This window comes from Gymnodraco acuticeps, unplaced genomic scaffold, assembly GCF_902827175.1.
Source record: "Gymnodraco acuticeps unplaced genomic scaffold, fGymAcu1.1, whole genome shotgun sequence".
NCBI lineage: Eukaryota > Metazoa > Chordata > Actinopteri > Perciformes > Bathydraconidae > Gymnodraco > Gymnodraco acuticeps.
The window spans coordinates 321,694-348,720 of record NW_022992052.1 but is presented as its reverse complement, the minus strand read 5'-3'; the positions used below and the strand labels follow the sequence as shown (position 1 = coordinate 348,720).

General features: G+C 40.6%; 1 protein-coding gene across 1 annotated transcript in view; it reads left to right on the top strand.

Annotated features, from left to right (window-relative positions):
- megf10 (multiple EGF-like-domains 10) overlaps positions 1-27,027 on the top strand; it is a 71,218-nt gene that overhangs the window by 39,099 nt on the left and 5,092 nt on the right. The window contains 13 exon segments of the mRNA XM_034202008.1: positions 5,329-5,541; positions 6,857-7,031; positions 7,691-7,811; positions 8,560-8,723; positions 10,228-10,330; positions 12,331-12,477; positions 12,858-12,992; positions 18,646-18,774; positions 20,252-20,380; positions 20,901-21,029; positions 22,613-22,741; positions 23,707-23,925; positions 25,221-25,336. Of these exon segments, the coding sequence (XP_034057899.1) occupies positions 5,329-5,541; positions 6,857-7,031; positions 7,691-7,811; positions 8,560-8,723; positions 10,228-10,330; positions 12,331-12,477; positions 12,858-12,992; positions 18,646-18,774; positions 20,252-20,380; positions 20,901-21,029; positions 22,613-22,741; positions 23,707-23,925; positions 25,221-25,336 (1,909 nt within the window).

The window sequence follows — 27,027 nt, the reverse complement described above, 5'->3', positions numbered from 1 at the left end:
GTGCCGGAGGATCGAGGAGTGAAAAACGGAGGAGCGATAATCGAGGAACTACCAGACCATCCTTTGGTGAAATCCTCAGACACTCGCCCCGCCCCCTCACTGTGTATCGCTCACTGATTGGACGATGCAGCGCATGCACTGATCTGGCTGCTGTCAGACGATCAGCTGTGCAGCGTCGTCACAAACGGACGTCGCTTCACGTGACGCTCCGGAGGAAACGACGTCCCATTGCTCTTAAAACTCATTCCCCTGCTTCTCGTGGTTTCCTTGCATCTCTCCATGCTTCCAAGGAATCCATTTAACCGAAGTGAGTTCTAAGGTCTTGAATGTAATAAAAAAAAGTGTATTTATTTTCACAAATCAGGTAATCCCTCTTAACAGAGTAGGTAGTGGAAATAACAAAAGGCGCATTTGACGAGACACAACAGTACATTAATTAAAGTCACAGTGCAGTGTGAGATACACACATCTGAAATGTTTAGCTCTGACTCTCAATCATTGCTCACTTTTTAGTAGAAATAGTTTTCTATGACCTCACTTTCTTTCTACTTTCTTTTTAAACTGATCCTTTAGTTATTTAAGTGTTTCATGCTAAACGAACCCCGCTTTCAAACAGACTCATTTCTCACAAACACAACGACCTTGTTGTCCTCACTGGACCTGATTAGGATCATGTTTAACAGTGGAAAGTGAATCCAAAGTGAAATCCTGTGCGTCTGCTTAACTCTTCCACATCCTGGAGAGAGAGAAACCAGAACCAGGAAGCCAGTCGGTGTTTTTACAGACAATCTGAGCCGAGCGCCACGCAGGGATTACAGCCCGTATAATTAACAATATCAGAGAGCACACACCATATACTTAGCAGACCAGTGACGGACAGGAATAGCCCGTGGACTGCCCTCTCATGAGTAAATACTGGTTTAAGGGGGAGTTGAACGTCACAGAGAAGCACCAACACTGCTCAGAACTGGGCCACACCCAGAACCGCTGAACCGGGGGATTATCTGTCAGCGCTTTACAAGAATGTGGATGTTAAAATATCTGAAATAACTACACTAACTGTCAAGTGGAGCTTTTAGCCAGCATTTTTAAACCAGGAAATGTTGAGTAACGCGAACGTTTTATGATAGAAATGTGTAGGAAGGGTCACCAGCTCATAGAAACTTCTGGATGCTAACTTGTATATGTTGGGCAATTTGCACAATTAGGATAAATTGCATTAATTAGCATGAATGGCCTTAAAGTCTATATTTAAACAATAGTTTTAAAAAAGGGCTTGGACGATTCGGACAGTTTTGGAGTTGTTTTGAGGGCTATTGAGGATGCTGAGTCCAGTTTTTACCCAAAAGTGGCCATATTTGTACTCTGTGTGCTGATTTTGACTACCAATAGTAGTGTTGCGACCATTGGATACAGAGAGCACAAGATGAAAATTATTGCCCCTACTGTGGACCACTTTTGTCCAAATGAATAGGCAATCTGTCCAATCCAAATCATCCAGAGTCTCCTAAATCTTCCAAATCGACCCAAAATTAATCCAATTCAGTCCAAAGGTCGTTCAAAGATAAATAAAACTGCCATTTTTTATACTGAAATAGTCAGATACGGACACAGCATCCTCGATTACCACCAATGGAAACATACCATCTTAGAGTGAGAGGAAATAATTTTGATAGTAAATGGAAGAAAAACATAAAGTAAAACACAATTAGGTCCATGTTTGACCTACATCAATCTGCTTTAAATGATGGAATGGAAGCATTTCCAGGTCTTTACGCGTCTTAACACATTATTTAGCAAAACAAGATTTAATATAAGGCTTTGCTTATTTAAAATAAAACATCTTAAGGTTTTGGACAGACCAAACACACGTAATTGGATGATTATTACTTTGGACTTTCCACATCTATTTACCTTTTTCAGAGCATTTCATTTTCTAACCCAGCTTGATTTGGTGGTCAGACTGATGTAGTGAAACCAGGGCAGAGGTAATGAAGCCCCTCTGAAATCATTCATAAACAAGTGGTCTGCTTTTTCTGAGCTGCTGAAGCTCTGAGCTCCAGACTGTGATTCAGCCGAGGAACCAGCAAAGGATGACGAGTCTGTGCATTCAACTCTGTTCTGGAGCTAGATATCTCACCTTTTTAAAATCTATAATCCCCCAGAAAACACTTCAGGCTACATATACATATATCTTGTTTGGCATTAGTTCAATTCCTCCAAAGTAAATCCACTTGTTTTAACTGAAATGACTGTGAGTTCCTCCCTTGTTTTGCTTTAATGCGTCAAATGATAATCGTTCACCATGCATAAAATGTTCTCTTAGTAAAACTGAAACTGAACTCTAGATAGAATAAAGGTAATTTTTTAATCCAGGGTGTTTCGGGTCTTAAAAAGTATTAAAAGTTGATAAATCAATTTAGCGAAAATTAAGGCTATTAAAAAGTATTAAACGGCATTTCCCAAGGTTTTACATTTTGTAGCTTGTTTTCAATAAGTATATAAATGGTCCAAAGAGGTTGTATTCTACAGTCTGCCTGAATGTAATCATTGCGTAGGTGTGTAGTGTGATTCTGTGTAGTTTATTTATGGCATCCCGTTGGGTTTGACGTCATCTGAACAGGACATCGCGCGCTCACTGCTTGATAGCGCGAAGGTCCGTTTACGCCGGTTGTTAAACAACATCGTTATGGGGAAATGCAAGTCTGCGTCCAAATGGTTGGAAGATAAGGAGGAAGGACAATCAATACTGTATATAGTCAATGTGAGGTGAAGTGTGTCGCCAAGGTAACCGGTTAAAACTCCAAGTGGCGATGAGGTCTTAAAATGTATGGAAAGGGTCTTAAAAAAGGTCTTAAAAGGTCTTACATTCATTTCATTTCATTTTTATTTGTCCCGCTCATGGTACACAAAACCAAATGTACATTAATTGCCACAAAACATGACTCTACCATTGAGCGAAAAGGAGCAGGGAGAAGAATAAAATCTTATGTGACCTGCCCCTTTCTAAAAAAAACAAAATAAATACAAATAGATGGTCTGCCCTTCATAATAATATTTTTTTACATTTATTTTTTCACAGCCAAATATAACAGTATCTTAGGATACTAAGAGAAACACACACAAAAAATACTTATTTCCCACTTGACGGTTAACGGAAAGAAACAAAACACCAAAACATCACATGTATAAGGAAAAGAAAAGTGCAACACCCTCATCTGAGTCCTACTGGAGAAGAAGGTGGAAAGCGACGCATGATGATAATAATAACAATTACAATGGCACTGGCACTTTGACTTCAGGATTCTTGCATACACCCTGAGTAATGGCAAACAAATCCTATTGATACATATTTTTAGCATTTCTGCTGCAGGGTGTCACCATCCGTGCAATAAAGTAGTGCTCTTTCTTTAAAGGAAACCTCTAAATAAATGACTTAAATGAGTAAGAGTTGCTCAAAGACATCAGTTGTGTGTGTGTGTGTGTGTGTGTGTGTGTGTGTGTGTGTGTGTGTGTGTGTGTGTGTGTGTGTGTGTGTGTGTGTGTGTGTGTGTGTGTGTGTGTGTGTGTGTGTGTGTGTGTGTGTGTGTGTGTGTGTGTGTGTGTGTGTGTGTGTGTGTGTGTGTGTGTGTGTGTGTGTGTGTGTGTAAGTGGATGCAGATATGTCTCTATTACAAAAGAGAATAATCTAGATATATATTTTGTTTGTTAACAATTAAAGAGGGGCTGTTGAAAGGCTGCAGTGACTATATTGTTCACCAGTCTTTTAAAAATAGCACACGGGATATTATAGTAGTATATTAGTGTATTCAAGTGATTGGTCCGTGCTTTTATTTAGCTGACTTTTACAAACTGCATTATATTGCTTCAACTAACCACATCCACAGTCCGTCTTTCATCTTACAAAACTCATTGACCTGAAGCATTACAAGCAGATACCGTTTGTTATCATGAGGATACATCCAGGTGTCGATACCCCTGAAGCACATCTGACTGATATGAACTCAATATGTTCCATTATACAGAGAAATAACTCTAACAACTTAACAGAGAACTGCTGTCACTGTCCACCAAAACCGCCCGCTTCAAAAACAGCTTCTTCCCCTTTGCAATACGGACACTAAATTACTCTATGGCGCGTTTCCACTGCAGGCCTCGCTCGGCCTCGCTCGGTTTGGTTAGGCCTTATTAGGCCCGGCTCACTTTAATGCTGCGTTTCCATTACAGTTTAGTAGCTGGGGCAGTAACTATAGTAACGCAGTGTAGGCGGAGCCGTGACGTCATCTTCAATGAGAGCCCCAGAAAAACAACACAGCCGTTAGCTCTTAGCACTCAGAGCTCACAGCTCCTCATATCTGTTCAGAAACTTGACAAAAGTTAAACAAGTACAAACCACAGACTGCCTGTGTCATGGCGAATACAGTCGCTGGTTTATTTATGTCTGTATAGGCCGTTGTTGTGAGTGTGGACGGTCGGAGCATATATAACGTTAGCTTAGCCAAGCTACATTTAGAAAACACGCATTTTAAAAGGGTTTTTCGCCTGCCGTCTGTCTGCAGACTTGTCAAAGCATTAATTCATGGTTTTTACTAACCGGTATCAGTATGTTGTTACTTCGGCATCATTTTGAAACGTGTATTACAATTAAATCACGGTCAAATATGTTCATCTTGTTGTAGTTGTAGCCCCCTTGCCAGCGATTCTCTCTCTAGTTTAGCATACTCAGCCCGACTCAGCCTGGTTGTTCCTGGCCCTAGAACCACGATTTAGTCGGGCCAGAAAAAAGGTGAAAAAGTAGCCCCGGGCCAAAACTAGGCCAAATGGAAACGCAACCAAAAACGGGCCCCGCACGGCTCGGCACGCTTAAAGTGAGCTACGCACTGCAGTGGAAACGCGCCATTAATAACCCCAATGAACAATAACAATCCACCACACCTTGAACTTTATGTTATGATATGTATTTGCCCTGTGCTGTGTGTTGTACTTTTTATTGTCTGTTTACTGTATGTTGAATTGTATGGAAAAAGCTGTAATACTCTGCACTGAACACAAATTCCACCAGCCTGGCTGTGTGGTCATTAAAGATTCTAATTTAATCTGTTCACCTGCACTTTCTCACATCATTGATGGATATACTGTCTTTCATCTTACAAAAATCAATGCAATAAACATTACATGCAGATACTGTTTGTAATCATGAGGATAACAAAGTAAATCCAGGTGCCAATACCCCTGAAACAACTCGACAGAGAACTACTGTTCACCTGCACTTCTCATACAGTATCACTGTGTGTGTGTGTGTGTGCGCGTGTGTGTGCGTGTGTGTAGGTGCCAGGAGGAGTGTCCGGTTGGTACTTACGGTGCCGGCTGTGCGAAGACGTGTCAATGCCAGAACAACGGAAAGTGCTCCCACACCGACGGGATGTGTGTGTGTGAGCCCGGATACACAGGAGACACATGTGACGTCAGACTCTGTCCTGAGAGACACTACGGCCTGCGATGCGACAGGAAGTGCCCGTGCTACGCCCACAACACACACAGGTACATCACACACTGTTCATCCACAACACACACAGGTACATCACACACTGTTCATCCACAACACACACAGGTACATCACACACTGTTCATCCTGCATTTAGTTCATGGAGTCTTGGCTTTGTTGGAAGTTGAGAAGCTTTCTTTTGGGCCAGATTTGAGTCAGGGTCACTCTGCCGACGCGACAAGTATCACAAGTTCAAAAGGAAATAACCACGATACAAAAAGTGAACATGAGCCCGTGTTGATCTCCTTAAGCCCTGGTGTAAAGTCAATTTGAAGTCACAATGTAGTCGGGATGAATTCAATCTGATGACTGTCAACATGAGGTCTGCAAACACTGCTGTTCCTTCTCTACACACACACACACACACACACACACACACACACACACACACACACATTTATTTTGCCAAATGTAGTCACATTTCTTAGCAGCTTGGCCAGGCACAGTGCATCTAACCCATTGCATTTGCTGAAAACATTTGACTATCCTTAGTTATTATTCAGTATCAGTGCAACACTACTGTGTGTGTGTGTGTGTGTGTGTGTGTGTGTGTGTGTGTGTGTGTGTGTGTGTGTGTGTGTGTGTGTGTGTGTGTGTGTGTGTGTGTGTGTGGTGTGTGTGTGTGTGTGTGTGTGTGTGTGTGTGTGTGTGTGTGTGGTGTGTGTGTGTGTGTGTGTGTGTGTGTGTGTGTGTGTGTGTGTGTGTGTGTGTGTGTGTGTGTGTGTGTGTGTGTGTGTGTGTGTGTGTGTGTGTGTGTGTGTGTGTGTGTGTGTGTGTGTGTGTGTGTGTGTGTGTGTGTGTGTGTGTGTGTGCAGGCAGCTGACTGCAGTGATCAGGTCGCTGCACAGCTGGCACTGCATGTGTCTGCAGAGGACAGCTGTCCTGCTGTGGCTCAATGGGCCAGTGTGTCAGGTGGACCAGCTGTCCGTCACACACACACACACACACTCACACTCACACACACTGCCAGGTTCAACCTATGTCACCGCACATAAGGGAGGGAAAACATCATGAGGTCCTTTAGTAACGGTCCGCTAAAGCTTTGAGCTAAGGCTGTGTTATTCTTTTTTTAATGTAATTGACTTCTTTCTTTCTGAATGTCTCTCTTGTCTTCTTCCATGTTTATTATCAATTGTCAACATGTAGAAAATGTTTCACTAACTTTGAGTCGGACCAGTCGGGTTCAGGGTCTTAGAAAAGTGGGAACAGGACAGTTTCTGTGAGCAGGATGATACAGATTCAGTTTTCTAAATCCGAGAGGCAACAATAGACTTACAGCAGCAAACATGGTGTGTTTTCCTCTCCTCTCAGCTGCCACCCGATGTCAGGAGAGTGCACGTGTCGGCCCGGTTGGTCCGGACTCTACTGCAACGAGACGTGCACTCCAGGGTTTTATGGAGAGTCGTGCCAGCAGGCGTGCCGCTGCCAGAACGGAGCCGACTGCCACGGTGTGAGCGGAGAGTGTTTCTGTGCTCCGGGCTTCACGGTAAACACACCTCAGGACGTCAGTCAGGTTCATGTGGGACTCAGCATGGGTTGATCACCTCGAGACCATTACCCATTTTTGTTTACTTTTAGTACATTTTAATTCCTTTACTTTGACTTTAGTAAGATTTTGAATGCAGGACTTTTACTTCAGTATTTTGTACGATTTAGTATTGCTATTTTTACTTCAGTATAAGATCTAGGTGCTATTCGTAAGAATATGACTCCTTAGCACCCTCTTGTGGCAGCAGTATGAAGTGTCATAAACCAAAGTGCACCTTTTACACACACACACACACACATGTCCCCACTGCTTCCACACACTTAGATAATATAATATATATTTCACATAAAATTCATCCTTAAACATTCGTTATGACAAACAACAGATTTCTCATTCTGGCTGCTTGACACATGCTCTTGATGCTGCTCTCAATTTATACCGTGAAAAATAACTTTAACAGACAGTTAATATGAATAAACACACAGTATGTCAGCGGTGTTCTTTGATGCCAACATACAAAGGCAGATGAGGGGGGAAAAGCATCTCCTTATTTGATCATTAAAAACATTTAAAAGGTCAGATGTGAAGTACTTGTGTGTGAAACTGAAATTCAGAGATGTGTGTCTGACTGTTTATCTCCTACCTGACGGTCTCAGGGTCCCACCTGCTCGCTGCCCTGCCCGACAGGAAGTCACGGAGCAGACTGCTCCTCCTCCTGCAGCTGCAAGAACAGAGCGCTGTGCTCACCTGTGGACGGATCCTGCTCCTGCACCCCAGGTGAGGAGAGGAGAGGGAGAGGAGACACAATACCACTTTGGTCTACTTTCTACATATTTATATTTTCTAATGTTGATTCGTAAAATATATTTTCTGTTTATTTTGTATTTATTCGTTTTTGATCAATGCAGTATATCTGTTCTATCCTCTGTTGTTACAGTGCATCTGAACTTGTGTGTGTGTGTGTGTGTGTGTGTGTGTGTGTGTGTGTGTGTGTGTGTGTGTGTGTGTGTGTGTGTGTGTGTGTGTGTGTGTGTGTGTGTGTGTGTGTGGTGTGTGTGTGTGTGTGTGTGTGTGTGTGTGTGTGTGTGTGTGTGTGTGTGTGTGTGTGTGTGTGTGTGTGTGTGTGTGTGTGTGTGTGTGTGTGTGTGTGTGTGTGTGTGTGTGTGTGTGTGTGTGTGTGTTCTAAATGACTGAAAACTGCTGTTGATTTGTAAATATCTACTGTTTATTTTGTATTAATTAGTTTACCATATTTTATGTACTGTATCGATCAATGCAGTATATCTGCTGATGTTACAGTGCATCTGAATTAAGGCTTGTGTGTGATGTTGTTGTTGTTGTTGTTGTTGTTGTTGTTGTTTACAGGCTGGCATGGGGTGGACTGCTCCATCTTAGTCTTAGTCTAAATATTACTTCTAAATGACATTTTCCAGTCAAGGAAATAGTATATCTGTTCTATCGTCTGATGTTACATTGCATCTGAACTAAAGCATGTGTGTGATGTTGTTGTTGTTGTTGTTTACAGGCTGGCACGGGGTGGACTGCTCCATCAGCTGCCCCAGTGGGCGCTGGGGTCTGGGCTGTAACCGCAGCTGTCTGTGTGTGAACGGAGCGTCCTGCAGCGCTCTGGAGGGTCGCTGTAGCTGCGCTGCAGGGTGGAGAGGAGAGAGGTGCCAGCTGCAGTGCCAGGTGACACACACACATACACACACACACACACACACACACACACACACACACACACTGGCCCTTTCTCATTTCTCTAACTCCCCTCCTTGACTCCCCTCCTCGAGACTTAGTCCCGCCCACAGGAGATGCGAGCCGAGGAGCCGAGGAGGGGAACCGAGGAGAGAGGAAGCAGCAGGCGGTTAGAGAAATGAGAACTCCTCTCCTCTGAGCGGTCATTTTAAAGAGACGTCCATTAATGATGACAGGAGGCACAGCAGCCCTCTGTCTGATGGACACATGTGTTCATGACCACTTATATATTTACTTTGAATATATTTATATAAATATACCATTTCAGAATCAAACAGAGCACTCTCATAATAACGTAACACTATCAGAGACTGGATATCCCCCCCCCCTCTCTGGTCGCTACAATGAGGGAAATAAATTACGGGCCAAACGTTTTATTTACAAGTATTAAAAGTAAGCAGAGGACACCAAACCAACTGAGACCTTTCTGTCCGCTGCATCTACGCACTGTACAACACACACACCTACACACTGTACAACACACACACACACACACACACACACACACACACACACACACACACACACACTGTACCACACGCACCTACAGCTCCTAAAGCATATAATCAGGCTCCAGCCGTTGTGTATTTTATTATGTGAAGCACTAAATGGTTTTAGAAAAATATCGACTCTTTGTTTGTTATCTACTAAACTACAGCAAATACAGAGAGTAATGTAGGCCTGTTATACTGAGTGATATATATTATACACACTGCTCTGCTTTCTGCACGGACCTCACAGCTGTTCTCTCTGTAAACATCGCGTTGCGATGAGAGCAGTTAATAAAATAATATCCAGGGGATGCATGCAGAGCTGTGATTGGCTGAGATCAGTCCGGCCGTGCGTCACGACTCTTTGAAACATCTCTGTTCCCGGAAATGCATCCACGAAGGAGCCGTGGAGGACCCATCAGTGTCTCCTCGGTTAGAACTCCTCCAGAGAGCCTCCTCGACGCTCGATCCTCGGTCCTTCAACATGGCGCGCTAAAATTCATTTCCGGGTCACTACCGGAGGAGTCGAGGAGTTGAGGAGTCGAGGAGGGGGATTTGATGAAATGAGAAAGGGCCACACATACTCCACACACATCATGTACACAATATCTTGTTTTTTTTATTACTGCACATATTTTATTCCAATTCCATTTCAATGTAAATACTGCTATATTTGACTATATTTTTTTAATGTTATTATAGTTTTTCTTAAAATATTTTTCATAATTAAATTAATTTTTGTTTTACTTTTATGTATGCACCGCGACACCAGGTCAAATTCCATGTACGTGTCAACTTACCTGCTAAACCTGTTTCTGATTCTGATGAGTTGTAACTGATTGGTTCTTGTTATTCTCTGCCCTTTATTGATCTATTTCTCTCTGTAGACTGACTGACTGCATCATGTTATATTGAATTGTATCTCTGGTTGTGTTTCTCCTCAGGACGGCACGTATGGTCTGGACTGTACGGAGCGCTGTGACTGCAGCCATGCTGACGGCTGTCATCACTCCACGGGTCACTGCCGCTGTCTGGCTGGATGGACCGGTAACAACTCATAATCATTTGTATTTCATTTATTACAGGCCGGAGTACGGAAGAGGCTTAGGGCCACATGAAAAACGTTTTTGGGGGATGTGGAAAGAGAGAGAATTCAGAATTATGACTTTTTTTCTCAGAATTAAAAAAAAAAAATTCACATCCCCCAAACATTGTTTTCATGTGGCCCTAATCCTCCTCCATACCAGAGACACCCACAACGACACAACAACAATGTAGGGGATGTGATATTCCTGTTGCGGTTGAGTGAAAAAATACCTTTATTTCACGGTCTAGAGGCACAAACAGAACACGAGAACACAGTCAAAGACAAACAATGAACCAACAATGACAGAAAAACCAGAACTTAAATACACACAAGACTAATCACACAAACAAGACACAGGTGAGGAGGGAGGAGAAAACACAGGGGCACCAGGGGCCTATACTACGAAGCTGGTTCAACCTAACCTGGATATGTTTGAGTTAGCCGGTTGGCCTAATCCAAAAGATACGCGCTCTCGCTAAACTGTACTACGACGCGGGTTATCAAGTGGATCGCTCAAGCCAGCCGTTTCCTATCTAGTTAGGTGCGCGTTCACATGAAAGGGGTGGTATCTGGAGCATTCGACCAATCAGAAACATGGAGAAGCGTACTGACAGCGCAGCGTCATACTTCCTGAATGAAAAGTGAACTTTAATATTAGACATATGAAGAAGTTAAACTTTAAACATCCATGACTTAAACACTTTATCCAGGATCAAAGCCACATAGCTGCACCTGCAAGGTGAATACAGCTGGTAACAGAACAAGTGTTTGAATGCGTATTAACAGGTTTATGATATCACGGCCCCGTCTAAGACACCATCTGACTTTAATTAGGCCTACATTTGTCTCGAGTGTTTCGTCAACTTAATGTGTTGCTTAAAATAATACTTCTGCATACAGCATGTGACACTGTGAGTGTTGCACGGCCAGATACGGCTCAGCTGACTCAGATCAGGAGATATATGATACATTATGAAGTGATATGCCGCGGACTGTACTTAATGTTACTCTGATCCGGTTACTTATGTTGTGGCAGATATTTAAGTAAGCTTTCTTAACGCTAATGTTATAATAGTCAGATTGCTCTGAAGATGGAGGTGATATTCTATTAATGTTCACGTTCACACAGTCGGTGATTTTTGCCGGCCGTCTTTCCTGCAACGGCAGCTTTTCTGTATTTCCTTTCTCCTGTAATATGACTTGATCGCTTTAAACTCCGCACACTGAGCTCTGATTGGTCAGCAGGCAGTGCTTTCACTGAGTTGAGCTCTTAGCCTGCAACCTAACCTGGTCCCGACCAGGTTAGCCGCTAAGCATAAGTTACCATGGAGATCTAGCCTGCTAAAAAGAGAACCAGCTTCGTAGGACCGGAAAGCCGGAGTTTTCCCTGAATTAGCCGCTAAGCGAAAATCCTGCTTCGTAGTATACCCCCCAGATGAACACAATCGGGTAATTAGGTAGGAGGGAAAACAGACAGACAGCAACAGGCAAGACAGGAGGTGAAGACTTTTCAAAATAAAACATGAAACCAAAGACAGAAAAAGACAAGACAAAACACAACACAGACAGACCGTGACAATTCCATCGCTAAGGGGTAAACACAAGGGGTAGCTGGTGTAAAGAATTGGACAATCAAACAGGAGGGGAAACAGAGAGACAGGAAGTTAAACAAGACAAAATTGATTTCAAAATAAAACAAGAAACCGAAACTAACATTTTTGGACAGCTTTTAGTCCACATGAAGAGACTGTAGAAGATGCATTCTCTACAAAATAAACTAAAAGGTGTGTGTGTGTGTGTGTGTGTGTGTGTGTGTGTGTGTGTGTGTGTGTGTGTGTGTGTGTGTGTGTGTGTGTGTGTGTGTGTGTGTGTGTGTGTGTGTGTGTGTGTGTGTGTGTGTGTGTGTGTGTGTGTGTGTGTGTGTGTGTGTGTGTGTGTGTGTGTGTGTGTGTGTGAGCAGGTATCCACTGTGACAGTGTGTGTGCAGAGGGCCGCTGGGGTCCAAACTGCTCGCTCTCCTGTAACTGCAGGAACGGAGCATCCTGCTCTCCAGACGAGGGAACCTGTGAGTGTGCTCCAGGATACAGAGACACCACCTGTCAGAGGAGTGAGTACACACACACACACACACACACACACACACACACACACACACACACACACACACACACACACACACACATACACTGCAACACCATACGATACGATAACACTTTAATGGTCAGATCAAGTCTGAAATTTGACTTGCATCACAGCAGCTCCATGTGTAACATCAACATAGACAAATATCAAGACACAATACATTAAAAACAAACACACACACACACACACACACACACACACACACACACACACACACACACACTCTAGTATTTTATGTATGCCTCTTTACTTTGCTGTAACCATGTAAATGTCCCCTTTGTGGGACTAAAATTGGGAGTTCTGATTGATTGACGTTTAAAGTGCTTTCCTTTGTGCTTCCTGCAGTCTGCTCTCCGGGATACTTCGGTCACCGCTGCAGTCAGACGTGTCCTCAGTGTGTTCACAGCGTCGGGCCGTGTCACCACGTCTCGGGACAGTGTGAATGTCTGCCGGGCTTCAGGGGGGCGCTGTGCAACGAGGGTGAGTTACCCCGAGGTGGGAAGTAGTGGAGTACAAATACTTCGTTACTGTACTCAAGTCAATTTTTCTGGTATCAGTACTTTACTACTTATTTTTCAGATGACTTTTTACTTTGACATCTTACATGTTGAACACAAATACCTGTACTTTCTACTTCTTACATGTTGAACTCAAATACCTGTACTTTCTACTTCTTACATGTTGAACACAAATACCTGTACTTTCTACTTCTTACATGTTGAACTCAAATACCTGTACTTTCTACTTCTTACATGTTGAACTCAAATACCTGTACTTTCTACTTCTTACATGTTGAACACAAATACCTGAACTTTCTACTTCTTACATGTTGAACCCAAATACCTGTACTTTCTACTTCTTACATGTTGAACCCAAATACCTGTACTTTCTACTTCTTACATGTTGAACTCAAATACCTGTACTTTCTACTTCTTACATGTTGAACTCAAATACCTGTACTTTCTACTTCTTACATGTTGAACTCAAATACCTGTACTTTCTACTTCTTACATGTTGAACTCAAATACCTGTACTTTCTACTTCTTACATGTTGAACACAAATACCTGAACTTTCTACTTCTTACATGTTGAACCCAAATACCTGTACTTTCTACTTCTTACATGTTGAACCCAAATACCTGTACTTTCTACTTCTTACATGTTGAACACAAATACCTGTACTTTCTACTTCTCACATGTTGAACTCAAATACCTGTACTTTCTACTTCTCACATGTTGAACTCAAATACCTGTACTTTCTACTTCTCACATGTTGAACTCAAATACCTGTACTTTCTACTTCTTACATGTTGAACTCAAATACCTGTACTTTCTACTTCTTACATGTTGAACTCAAATACCTGTACTTTCTACTTCTTACATGTTGAACTCAAATACCTGTACTTTCTACTTCTTACATGTTGAACACAAATACCTGTACTTTCTACTTCTCACATGTTGAACCCAAATACCTGTACTTTCTACTTCTTACATGTTGAACTCAAATACCTGTACTTTCTACTTCTTACATGTTGAACTCAAATACCTGTACTTTCTACTTCTTACATGTTGAACTCAAATACCTGTACTTTCTACTTCTTACATGTTGAACACAAATACCTGTACTTTCTACTTCTCACATGTTGAACACAAATACCTGTACTTTCTACTTCTTACATGTTGAACACAAATACCTGTACTTTCTACTTCTTACATGTTGAACACAAATACCTGTACTTTCTACTTCTTACATGTTGAACACAAATACCTGTACTTTCTACTTCTTACATGATGAACACAAATACCTGTACTTTCTACTTCTTACATGTTGAACACAAATACCTGTACTTTCTACTTCTCACATGTTGAACCCAAATACCTGTACTTTCTACTTCTTACATGTTGAACACAAATACCTGTACTTTCTACTTCTTACATGTTGAACTCAAATACCTGTACTTTCTACTTCTTACATGTTGAACTCAAATACCTGTACTTTCTACTTCTTACATGTTGAACACAAATACCTGTACTTTCTACTTGTCACATGTTGAACCCAAATACCTGTACTTTCTACTTCTTACATGTTGAACCCAAATACCTGTACTTTCTACTTCTTACAGTTTGAACTCAAATACCTGTACTTTCTACTTCTTACATGTTGAACACAAATACCTGTACTTTCTACTTCTTACATGTTGAACCCAATACCTGTACTTTCTACTTCTCACATGTTGAACTCAAATACCTGTACTTTCTACTTCTTACATGTTGAACTCAAATACCTGTACTTTCTACTTCTTACATGTTGAACTCAAATACCTGTACTTTCTACTTCTTACATGTTGAACTCAAATACCTGTACTTTCTACTTCTTACATGTTGAACACAAATACCTGTACTTTCTACTTCTCACATGTTGAACCCAAATACCTGTACTTTCTACTTCTTACATGTTGAACTCAAATACCTGTACTTTCTACTTCTTACATGTTGAACTCAAATACCTGTACTTTCTACTTCTTACATGTTGAACACAAATACCTGTACTTTCTACTTCTCACATGTTGAACACAAATACCTGTACTTTCTACTTCTTACATGTTGAACACAAATACCTGTACTTTCTACTTCTTACATGTTGAACACAAATACCTGTACTTTCTACTTCTTACATGTTGAACACAAATACCTGTACTTTCTACTTCTTACATGATGAACACAAATACCTGTACTTTCTACTTCTTACATGTTGAACACAAATACCTGTACTTTCTACTTCTTACATGTTGAACACAAATACCTGTACTTTCTACTTCTTACATGTTGAACTCAAATACCTGTACTTTCTACTTCTTACATGTTGAACTCAAATACCTGTACTTTCTACTTCTTACATGTTGAACACAAATACCTGTACTTTCTACTTCTTACATGTTGAACACAAATACCTGTACTTTCTACTTCTTACATGTTGAACTCAAATACCTGTACTTTCTACTTCTTACATGTTGAACACAAATACCTGTACTTTCTACTTCTTACATGTTGAACTCAAATACCTGTACTTTCTACTTCTCACATGTTGAACACAAACACCTGTACTTTCTACTTCTTACATGTTGAACACAAATACCTGTACTTTCTACTTCTTACATGTTGAACTCAAATACTTGTACTTTCTACTTCTCACATGTTGAACTCAAATACCTGTACTTTCTACTTCTTACATGTTGAACTCAAATACCTGTACTTTCTACTTCTTACATGTTGAACACAAATACCTGAACTTTCTACTTCTTACATGTTGAACACAAATACCTGTACTTTCTACTTCTTACATGTTGAACTCAAATACCTGTACTTTCTACTTCTTACATGTTGAACTCAAATACCTGTACTTCTACTTCTTACATGTTGAACACAAATACCTGAACTTTCTACTTCTTACATGTTGAACACAAATACCTGTACTTTCTACTTCTTACATGTTGAACTCAAATACCTGTACTTTCTACTTCTCACATGTTGAACTCAAATACTTGAACTTTCTACTTCTCACATGTTGAACACAAATACCTGAACTTTCTACTTCTTACATGTTGAACACAAATACCTGTACTTTCTACTTCTTACATGTTGAACACAAATACCTGTACTTTCTACTTCTTACATGTTGAACTCAAATACCTGTACTTTCTACTTCTTACATGTTGAACACAAATACCTGTACTTTCTACTTCTTACATGTTGAACTCAAATACCTGTACTTTCTACTTCTTACATGTTGAACACAAATACCTGTACTTTCTACTTCTCACATGTTGAACTCAAATACCTGTACTTTCTACTTCTTACATGTTGAACTCAAATACCTGAACTTTCTACTTCTTACATGTTGAACTCAAATACCTGTACTTTCTACTTCTCTCATTTTCCAAACAGCTGGTTCCTTTAGTCTGAATGTGTGTTTGATGCGTGATCATTATTCTTTAGAGTCATTGCGTGCCTATTGATTTGAACACGATCCGTGTATCCATCATTTCCTGCTCTTCTCTAAAGAAGAGGGACCAATGGAAACGTTGTCATGTTGCCGTTGTTCAGCATGGAAACATTCATTAGCTAACAATGACATTATTGTTCTATTAATATAAAGGGAGGTCAGGTACTCTTTAAAACAGCTGCTAGTTATGGGTACTTTTTACTGAAGTACACTTCAAAGCCTCTTTACTTTCACTTGAGTAAAGAAGTTTAGTCAGCACTTCTACTTTCACCAGAGTATTTTTAAACACGAGTATCTGTACTTCTACTTGAGTAAAGGATGTGAGTACTTTTGCCATCTCTGGATACATTACAGTTTACTCATTGATATCATCATTAATGCTGCAAGCTGGTATCTTTGTGTAATGTTGGCTTTCAACCATAAGCTATTAAACAAGCATATGATCCACTGTAACACTCTGCTCCACAAAGCAGCCTCACATACGAGACCAATACTGAATACTAGTGTGTTAAAATGTCACAGTGATATCCAAATATAATCAAGTAGCTCCGGGGAGGAAAACCGATATGACAGAGATTCAGAAAATGGAGGATACTTTTATCTTAAAAGGGACATGTTTCTTTCTCCAATTATTGTATTTTCTTTTGTATTTATGTTTCTTGTAATGTTCCCTTTAACCTACTTGGATTCTGAGTCTGATTAACCACCTGAGGAGGAAAGAACACTCAGATGATGATGTTCAAGTATTTTCAGCTAAATGTACTTCAATTATCAAAGTACAGGTTTGCAGAGTGTTTTTTCACGGTATTATAGAATATTATTCCGTTTTTATCACAAACAAACACATTTAAATTTCTTTCAATGTTGTCATTTCAGCCAGTTCAAATACATGGTAATATACCTGGTGAATTAGTACAGCAACATACTGTATTATATCAGCATGTCTTATGTGTGCAAAGTAGCTAACTATTAGTGTTAAATAATAAAAACGTACATTATTTGCCTCCAGAAAAGTAGTGGAGGAAGTGTAATCATGTGAAATAAGGTACAAGTACGTCAAGAGAGTACCTTAGTAGAATACTTAAGTAAATGTGTTACTTAGTTTTACTAAAACTATTGTGAGCTTTATAGTAGGATACTAGGTACGACTATTTTATAGTGGGTTACTAGGTACGACTATTTTATAGTGGGTTACTAGGTACGACTATTTTATAGTGGGTTACTAGGTACGACTATTTTATAGTGGGTTACAAGGTACGACTATTTTATAGTGGGTTACTAGGTACGACTATTTTATAGTGGGTTACTAGGTACGACTATTTTATAGTGGGTTACTAGGTACGACTATTTTATAGTGGGTACTAGGTACGACTATTTATAGTGGGTTACAAGGTACGACTATTTTATAGTGGGTTACAAGGTACGACTATTTTATAGTGGGTTACTAGGTACGACTATTTTATAGTGGGTTACTAGGTACGACTATTTTATAGTGGGTTACAAGGTACGACTATTTTATAGTGGGTTACTAGGTACGACTATTTTATAGTGGGTTACTAGGTACGACTATTTTATAGTGGGTTACTAGGTACGACTATTTTATAGTGGGTTACTAGGTACGACTGGGTATTTTCTTAGTTTTGGGGAAAACGTTGACAGGTCCGTTTTGGTTTCAAACCCCTGGTTCGCGGAAGGATACCAAAAAAGTCCTAGAAAGACACACGTAAACTTAGCTAAAGTACTTTTAAATGGTTTGTGGGTCAAACTAGAGGCCAGTTTTATTAGTTTCGGAAAAAACTAAAGGATCTTATAATTCGAGGACTATAGGGTACATTTTCTTAGTTTTACTAAAACTATTGTGAGCTTTATAGTAGGATACAAGGTACGACTATTTTATAGTGGGTTACAAGGTACGACTGGGTATTTTCTTAGTTTTGGGGAAAACGTTGACAGTCTTTTAATGTTTCTTTTACTATCATTTCTTTTTAATGACTGTTTTTAAAAGCCTTTGTCTGAAAGTCTTTCATTTTTGTAAAGCACCTTGAATTGCCTTGTATTGAAAGGTGCTATATAAATAAACTTGCCTTGCCTTACTTCCCCCCCTGACACACACCCCTCTCTTGTTCGCAGTGTGTCCCAGCGGACACTTTGGGAAGAACTGTGCGTGGCGCTGCAGCTGCACCAACAACGGCACGTGTAACCCCATCGATGGATCCTGCCAGTGCTACCCCGGGTGGATCGGCAGCGACTGCTCCCAACGTGCGTTCACACAAACGATTAGATTAGATTCCTTTATTGTCACTACACAGAGTACAGCGAAATTCCAAACATTCCCAATGGTGCAATCACACATAACAGACAGTATAAGTATCATTTTGACAATACAAGCTCAAAACTGTGCCTATAAATTGGACCTATGATACATTGAACATTACGCTTACAAAACATTACAACATTACCATACAAATACAAGAGCAATATGGTCAAGGCAGTACAAAATGTAAACAAGTCAATAAGTAAGTTATTGTACATGTATTTATCAGTGCAGTTGATCCATAAGATACACGATGTTATGATCAAACGTTACTAAGATTCAACATTGAAAGGCTTTATTGTCCTTTGCACAGGAGCTACAGTGTACACTATGCTGTGAAATACGAGTTTCTTCAGGGAATGGTTTGTTCTTTTCGCAAAAAAAAGTTAGGCTTTGGAAAAAGAACTTAAAAGTGGATTGATGAAAGATTTTCTGTTTCAATATTTTTTATTTTTAACAGTCATAAGATGATACAAAATAAAGACTTACACTTGAAACAAATCATACCCAATAAATAATTAAAAGAATAGACATCGACAAAAAAAGGGTGAGCAGCAGGAGTAGACCCAACGTTCATAACAGGTGGGGTCTTCATCCAACCATTTCTGTACTTGTGAGGTGTGCCTGTGTCTGCTTTCTTGATTAGAGTCGAAACCAAGAACAAAATATATGAATTACGAGATATATCTATATCCCAAATACTGTCTTAATATCTCTTTGAAGAGATACAATGTTACGGTATATACACAGAGTCCCACAGAATGTTCCCATTACAAGCATAGTGTAATTTACATTATAAAACGGACAAGTCAAATCAAGCAATCTGATTCGTTCTTAGCCGTGATATAATGAGCGTATACCACGGGTAGAATTGTAGTTACTTTTCACAACAAGTCAGTATCCCTCCGCGTCTGAGAAAAGCTACAACTGTTACATTACGTCCGTTACGAAACCAACTAACTAACAAAGCTTAAGATGGAAACATGGAAGGGATAATGTGCAGCAAGGACTTATTGACCGTTGTTAAGGACGCTCACATCTGCAGAAAGAAGTCCGGTCGATTTAACTGTATACAGTTGGGCTGAAAAGCAAACGCGTCGGGCCGACAGTCGGGCCCCTTAGCTGTGATATAATGAGCTTATACCACGGCCTGTCGTGAGCTATTGCTTAATTATTTTATTTAATATTCTGTTCTTGTACATATCCCATATTCTATTGACATGTATATAGACTTTTTGCACTACTTTGTATTTTGTATTTTTGTATTTGACTATATATGTTGCATTGTTGCTCAGGTCAGAAGAATTGCATTGCTATTTCTACACTGTAGCTCATGTGCATATGACAATAAAACCTTTGCATCTAGTGGACATGAAGGCTGAATATCTGAAGCACTGACCCGTTGTGTTCTCTGTGTTTCAGCGTGTCCTCCCAGTCAGTGGGGGCCAAACTGCTTCCACACCTGCAACTGTCACAACGGAGCGTACTGCAGCGCGTACGACGGAGAGTGCAAGTGCACCCTGGGGTGGACCGGCCTATACTGCACACAGCGTCAGTAACACACACACACACTTACACACACACACACGCATACACACTAGGGGTGGGAATCACCGGACTCCCCATGATACGATACTATCGCGATACTTAAGCCACGATACGATAGTATTGCGATTCCACGATATGCTTTGACATGACTTGACTTCTCACATGTTGAACACAAATACCTGTACTTTCTACTTGTTACATTTTGAACACAAATACCTGTACTTTCTACTTCTTACATGTTGAACTCAAATACCTGTACTTTCTACTTATCTAATATAAAGGGAGGTCAGGTACTCTTTAAAACAGCTGCTAGTTATGGGTACTTTTTAGTGAAGTACATTTCAAAGCCTCTTTACTTTGACTTGAGTAAAGAAGTTTAGTCAGTACTTCTACTTTCACCAGAGTATTTTTAAACACGAGTATCTGTACTTCTACTTGAGTAAAGGATGTGTGGACTTTTGCCCTCTCTGTCTGCTCAACAACCTGCATTTCAGTTATGTGACATTACGGTTTGTGCTTACAGGCTGTCCGTTGGGCTTCTACGGTAAGGACTGTTCTCAGATCTGCCAGTGCAGGAACGGAGCGGACTGTGATCACATCTCTGGACTCTGCACCTGTCGCACCGGATTCATGGGACGCCACTGTGAACAGAGTATGTGCTTCTTTCTCTCTTTCAGATTAGTTGAGTGTTGCTTAACTTTAACAGTCTTGTGTACTTCATTTATCAACTTGTTGCTTACACTTTAGAATCAGAATCAGACACGGGTTTATCACCGGGTAGGATGACACGTACGAGGAATTTGACTTGATGTCATGGTGACAGTAAAACTAATTTCAAAACGCAGATAGAGAACTATTTTAAGAAAACTATAATAACATTAAAAAATAATACAAAAAATATATATTTAGTAAAAGCAGTATTTACATAGCTATAGAATGGAATAAAATATGTGCAGTAATAAAAGAAAACTGATATTGTGTACATTGAGTGCATTAATGTAATGCATAGAGTCTATAATGTGGCTGAGGTCAAGTGTCAAGGCAAGTTTATTTATACAGCAACTTTCAACAAGGCAATTCAAAGTGCTTTACAAAAATGAAAGACATTAAGAAACATTTTATAAAATGGCATTTAAAAACACTAGTACATTAATTAAAGTGACAGTGCAGTGTGAGATACACATATCTTAAATGTTTAGCTCTGACTCTCAGTCATTGCTCACTTTTTAGCAGAAATAGTTTTCTATGACCTCACTTTCTTTCTACTTTCTTTTTTAACTTGTCCTTTAGTTCTTTCAAGTGGTTCACGCTAAACGAACCCCCTTTGGAACATTTTAATCTGCAACCCAATATTCTGAAAATTAAACGGATCCTGGCCGTATTTGTGTAGCATATAAAATTAATTTGCTCCCAGACATTCATGTTCAACCTTCCTAAATTCTCCCACACCACTCCGCTCCTCCGCTCCCTCCACTGGCTTCCAGTAACTGCTAGAATCCACTTCAAGACACTGGTACTTGCTTACCATGCTGCGAATGGATCTGGCCCTTCCTACATCCAGGACATGGTTAAACCGTACACCCCAGCGCGTGCACTACGCTCTGCATCAGCCAAACGACTCGCTGCACCCTCGCTGCGAGGGGGACCCAAGTTCCCATCAGCAAAAACACGTGGGTTTGCTGTCCTGGCTCCAAGATGGTGGAATGAGCTCCCCATTGACATCAGGCAGCTGATAGCTTACACACCTTCCGGCGCAAACTGAAAACTCATCTCTTTCGACTCCACTTCGAGCGTTAGAACGATTAACGAAGCACTTTTATACTAATAAAGGACTGGCTTACCTAAAGCCAGTTGAGTAGCACTTGAAATGTTTGGTTCTATGAAACCTGATGCACTTATATGATTCTGTTTTCTTCAAGGTTGTGTCTTCCTGGTCGAATGTACTTATTGTAAGTCGCTTTGGATAAAAGCGTAAACTAAATGTAATGTAATGTAATGTAATGTAATGTGGCTTGCTAGCTTTGGACCCTATCTGTAGTCAAAGTCAAGTCAAGTCCCCACTTAAGGTCCTTGGTGGGGCCGGGCTTTGTTGATGAGACCGGTAGCGGAGGGGAAGAAACTGTTCAGGTGGCGAGAGGTTTTTAGGTATCTACATCTCAACTATCATCAGCTCTTGTAAACTATTGTACACTACTCTTAAGCTTACATTTTAAAAATTAAACTTGTTATTTGCAGAGTGTCCTGCTGGGTCGTACGGTTACGGCTGCCGTCAGGTGTGTGACTGTCTGAATAACTCCACGTGTGATCACATGACCGGAACATGTTACTGCAACCCGGGCTGGAAGGGGCCTCGCTGTGACCAAGGTGAGGAAACACTTTAAAAATAATAAGAGGAAGGAGACTCAGTTAATCAGTTTCCTTTGATGTCCAATCATTCACACTCATCTCCCTTCGACCAGAGATGGCAAAAGTACACACATCCTTTACTCAAGTAGAAGTACAGATACTCGTGTTTAAAAATACTAGTAGAAGTACTGACTAAACTTCTTTACTCAAGTCAAAGTAAAGAGGCTTTGAAATGTACTTCAGTAAAAAGTACCCATAACTAGCAGCTGTTTTAAAGAGTACCTGACCTCCCTTTATATCAATAGAACAATAATGTCATTGTTAGCTAATGAATGTTTCCATGCTGAACAACGGCAACATGACAACGTTTCCATTGGTCCCTCTTCTTTAGAGAAGACCAGGAAATGATGGATACACGGATCGTGTTCAAATCAATAGGCACGCAATGACTCTAAATAATAATGATCACGCATCAAACACACATTCAGACTAAAGGAACCAGCTGTTTGGAAAATGAGAGAAGTAGAAAGTACAGGTATTTGAGTTCAACATGTAAGAAGTAGAAAGTACAGGTATTTGAGTTCAACATGTAAGAAGTAGAAAGTACAGGTATTTGAGTTCAACATGTAAGATGTAGAAAGTACAGGTATTTGTGTTCAACATGTGAGAAGTAGAAAGTACAGGTATTTGAGTTCAACATGTGAGAAGTAGAAAGTACAGGTATTTGAGTTCAACATGTGAGAAGTAGAAAGTACAGGTATTTGAGTTCAACATGTAAGATGTAGAAAGTACAGGTATTTGAGTTCAACATGTAAGAAGTCAAAGTAAAAAGTCGTCAGATATAATAAGTAGTGGAGTAAAGTACTGATACCAGAAACATGTACTTAAGTACAGTAACGAAGTATTTGTACTCCACTACTTCCCACCTCTGCCTAAGTACTTTGTCCAGTGTTATTATTTGACCTCTGACCTCCTGTCTGCAGCTGGTGTGGTGGTGGGAAGCCTCAACAGTCTCACCAGCGCAGCCATGCAGGTGGACACGTATCAGATCGGAGCCATCGCAGGAATCATCGTCCTGGTGCTGCTGGTACTCTTCCTCCTCCTCCTCTTCATCATCTACAGGAAGAAGCAGAAGGTCAAAGAGCCCACCATGTCTGCGGTGACCTACACTCCTGCTCTGAGGGTCACTTCTGATTACACAGGTACATTTAGTGCAGTGTTTCTCAAACTTGTTCATACCAAGGACCACTTAACCAATAAAAAAACACTCGCGGACCACCTAACTCCACAAATATCCAAAATCACATCGTTTTTCTAGAACAGATTACAAATCGCCTGAAACTGGTACAAACAAGTGGCAACATGTGTGATGAAGGTGTTGCGCTGGGCTATGTCATGCAATATAATTGAAACTTAACCTCGCTCCATTGCGGAGATATTCCCGCGAGAGTGTGAAAAACTTAAATGTATTTATTTATTTCAAATGTGAAATTTTACCAATATACTCACGGACCACTAGAGGGCGCTCACGGACCACCAGTGGTTCTGAGGACCACACTTTGAGAAGCACTGCAGTAAATGATGCGTGACATGTCCAAGGCACCAGGCATCTGTTTCCTCGTGTTGGATCACCTCTTAAAAAATGTCTTGTTTTTCGGCTTGCAACACTATTTTTGGAAACGATCTAACAGATTGGCTTAATGGAGACCATGACATGTAGTTGTTTTATGGTTAATCCGTGGCAACTAAAATGTATTTACGGATTAACCAAACAAGTGCAAGTGGACAACATGAGCTGCTAATGGTTTTCTGATATTCATAGAGATTGTTTAGGGGTGGTTTTGATCCCCAGCCCCTTCAGTCAACATGTTGATATGTCCTTGGGCAACACACTGAACCCCAAGTTCCTCCCAAATTGTCCAACTGTGTGTGAGTGTTAGTTTCCCTGAGCAGGTGACAGCCTCTGCCTCTGTATGAATGTGTGTGAACGCTGACCTAAAGTGCTATGAGAGACTGGGAAATCACCATCTAAATGCAGTCCATTTACCATTTATTGATAAGACAACATGAAAAAGTTGGCCAAATACTTCGATATCTTCTCATTTTCAGTAACAAACATTCAACAGAGACACTTCCACTGCCAACAAAGGCATACTAGGGATACATTAGAATCAGAAACTGGTTTATTACCAGGTAGGTTGACACGTACGAGGAATTTGACTTGGTGCATACATAAAAAGTAAAACAAAAATGTAAAAAAAACACAGATAGAGAACTATTTTAAGAACACAACATAAAAAAATAAGAAAATATATTGTAAAATAAAACATTTAAATAAAGCAGTATTTACATTGAAATAGAATGGAATAAAATATGTGCAGTAAAAAGAACAGATATTGTCAACATTGTGTGCATTGACTGCTTGTAAGCAAATGCACACTTGATTCTTAAAATGCTTTTAATGCTCTGATTTCTTGTGACCTTGTCCTTTTTTCAGATGCTCACCCACCACCCTGTGAAGGTCATCCCAGCAGCTACTTCTCTAACCCCAGCTACCACACTCTGAGCCAGTGCATCGGCCCCCAGCACCTCAACAACGTACCATATGGACCGGTATGGGATTACAATTTGAGACTATATGGCTGGGCTTGTGTGTCTATAGCCGCATTTCGACTAGAGGTTTTAGCGCGGCTCGCCATGGCTCAGTTCGGCTCACTTTAAGCTGCGTTTCCATTACAACAAGCTTAGTAACTATAGTAACCACGAAGTGTAGGCGGGGCGATCGGCTGTTCGGCGGCCGTTGTGGTGCTTGTCGGCTCTATAATCACTCTTCAGTTTTTTTGTTTTTCTCTACACTGCTGGAAAGTCCTCGTGAAGCCGTGTGCGGCCAACAATTTAGAGAGCTCCTGGAACACTTTCTCGTTTCGCGTTGCGCCGTCGAGCTCCCGCTGTATTTTTTCAACCGCAACGAGATGGAGGAACGTCTGTACCTCGTACCTTGTTGAACTTAAAAATACTTTGTTGAAATTAGAAATACTTGTTGACGGTAGCTCATCTGTTTTAAAAATGGTGCTTGATACATGCGACGCTTGGGGACTGTCTCGCGCAATAATTGTGACGATTCTCTCTGACCAATCAGCTGTCGGGAGTGTTTTACGTCACTAGCTAAGCATATTTCCAGCTCACTTGGAACCTCGACTGAGATGGTTCTAAAAAAGTACCTGTGAGCCGGTACTACCCAAGCCCCCAGGAAGTGCGCCGGACTCTGATGAAAATATTCGTTGTGTCCAAACGCCGGTACTACAATTTCCGTATCAGTCCGTGACGTCACTGGGCCCAGAAAGACTTTTCCCCATTGACTAACATCGGGAAAGAGACGTCTGTAAATCAGCGGATATTTTTTTTAAACGAAATAAACGACCCAGTATGAACTATTTTATAGCCCTTATTATAATCATTAGGTCCTTAAAGTTGTAAAATGCACTAAAAGCCCAATCTAGATTTATTTTCTGTCTCCATTCATTCTAGTGAGCTGAGAGTGGGAGCTCTGGGGGCGGGGCTTAAGGGGCGCATGCTCTGTGAGCGCACATACGGGTTCTTCTGCTCTGACAGCCAGGCATGACGGGTAATAATCTGTGACGTTTCACTCTCTCAAAAGTTGGGCCATTTTGTCCTCATGCGCCAATGAGCAGCTCTCATAGGAACGAACGAGACCCCGCCTCCCACGCTGTATCCAGTTCTTATTATACATCCATGGTACTACCCCTAGTGGAAGAGCCGAGCCGCGCTAAAACCCTGTAGTGGAAATGCGCCTAATTATTTGATCTTAGAACAGCAACCTCAATTGGAATTTTTTTAAGTAAATTAAAGACATTTTTTTTTATTTGGCTTATAATTTGGGGCAAACGTAATTTTTTTGAAGCATCACTGTTCATGTTTTATTGTTTTAGTGATATAACTCTTTCCGCTTGTTTATACCTTGTTTTTCTTGTTCTTTAGGTTTTTATTAATTTATTTTCATACATAATGAAATAGTTTTCACCAATAATAATTTGTTTACAATAAAACATTTTAAATAGAAAGAAGACCCAACAGAACCCCCCCCCCCCCCCCCCCAAAGGAATGGCTCAAAGAGAGTCAACATCCTTAACAAAGACAGTCCAAAACATTTAAAGACATCACCTTTCAAAATCTTAGCTATCACATATTCAAAGGAGTCATATAGGAGTGGTCATAGGAGTCTGTCATAAGTTGAATCCATTCCTTTAGTTATGGTTTTCTTGCTGTTTTCCAATTGCGCAGAA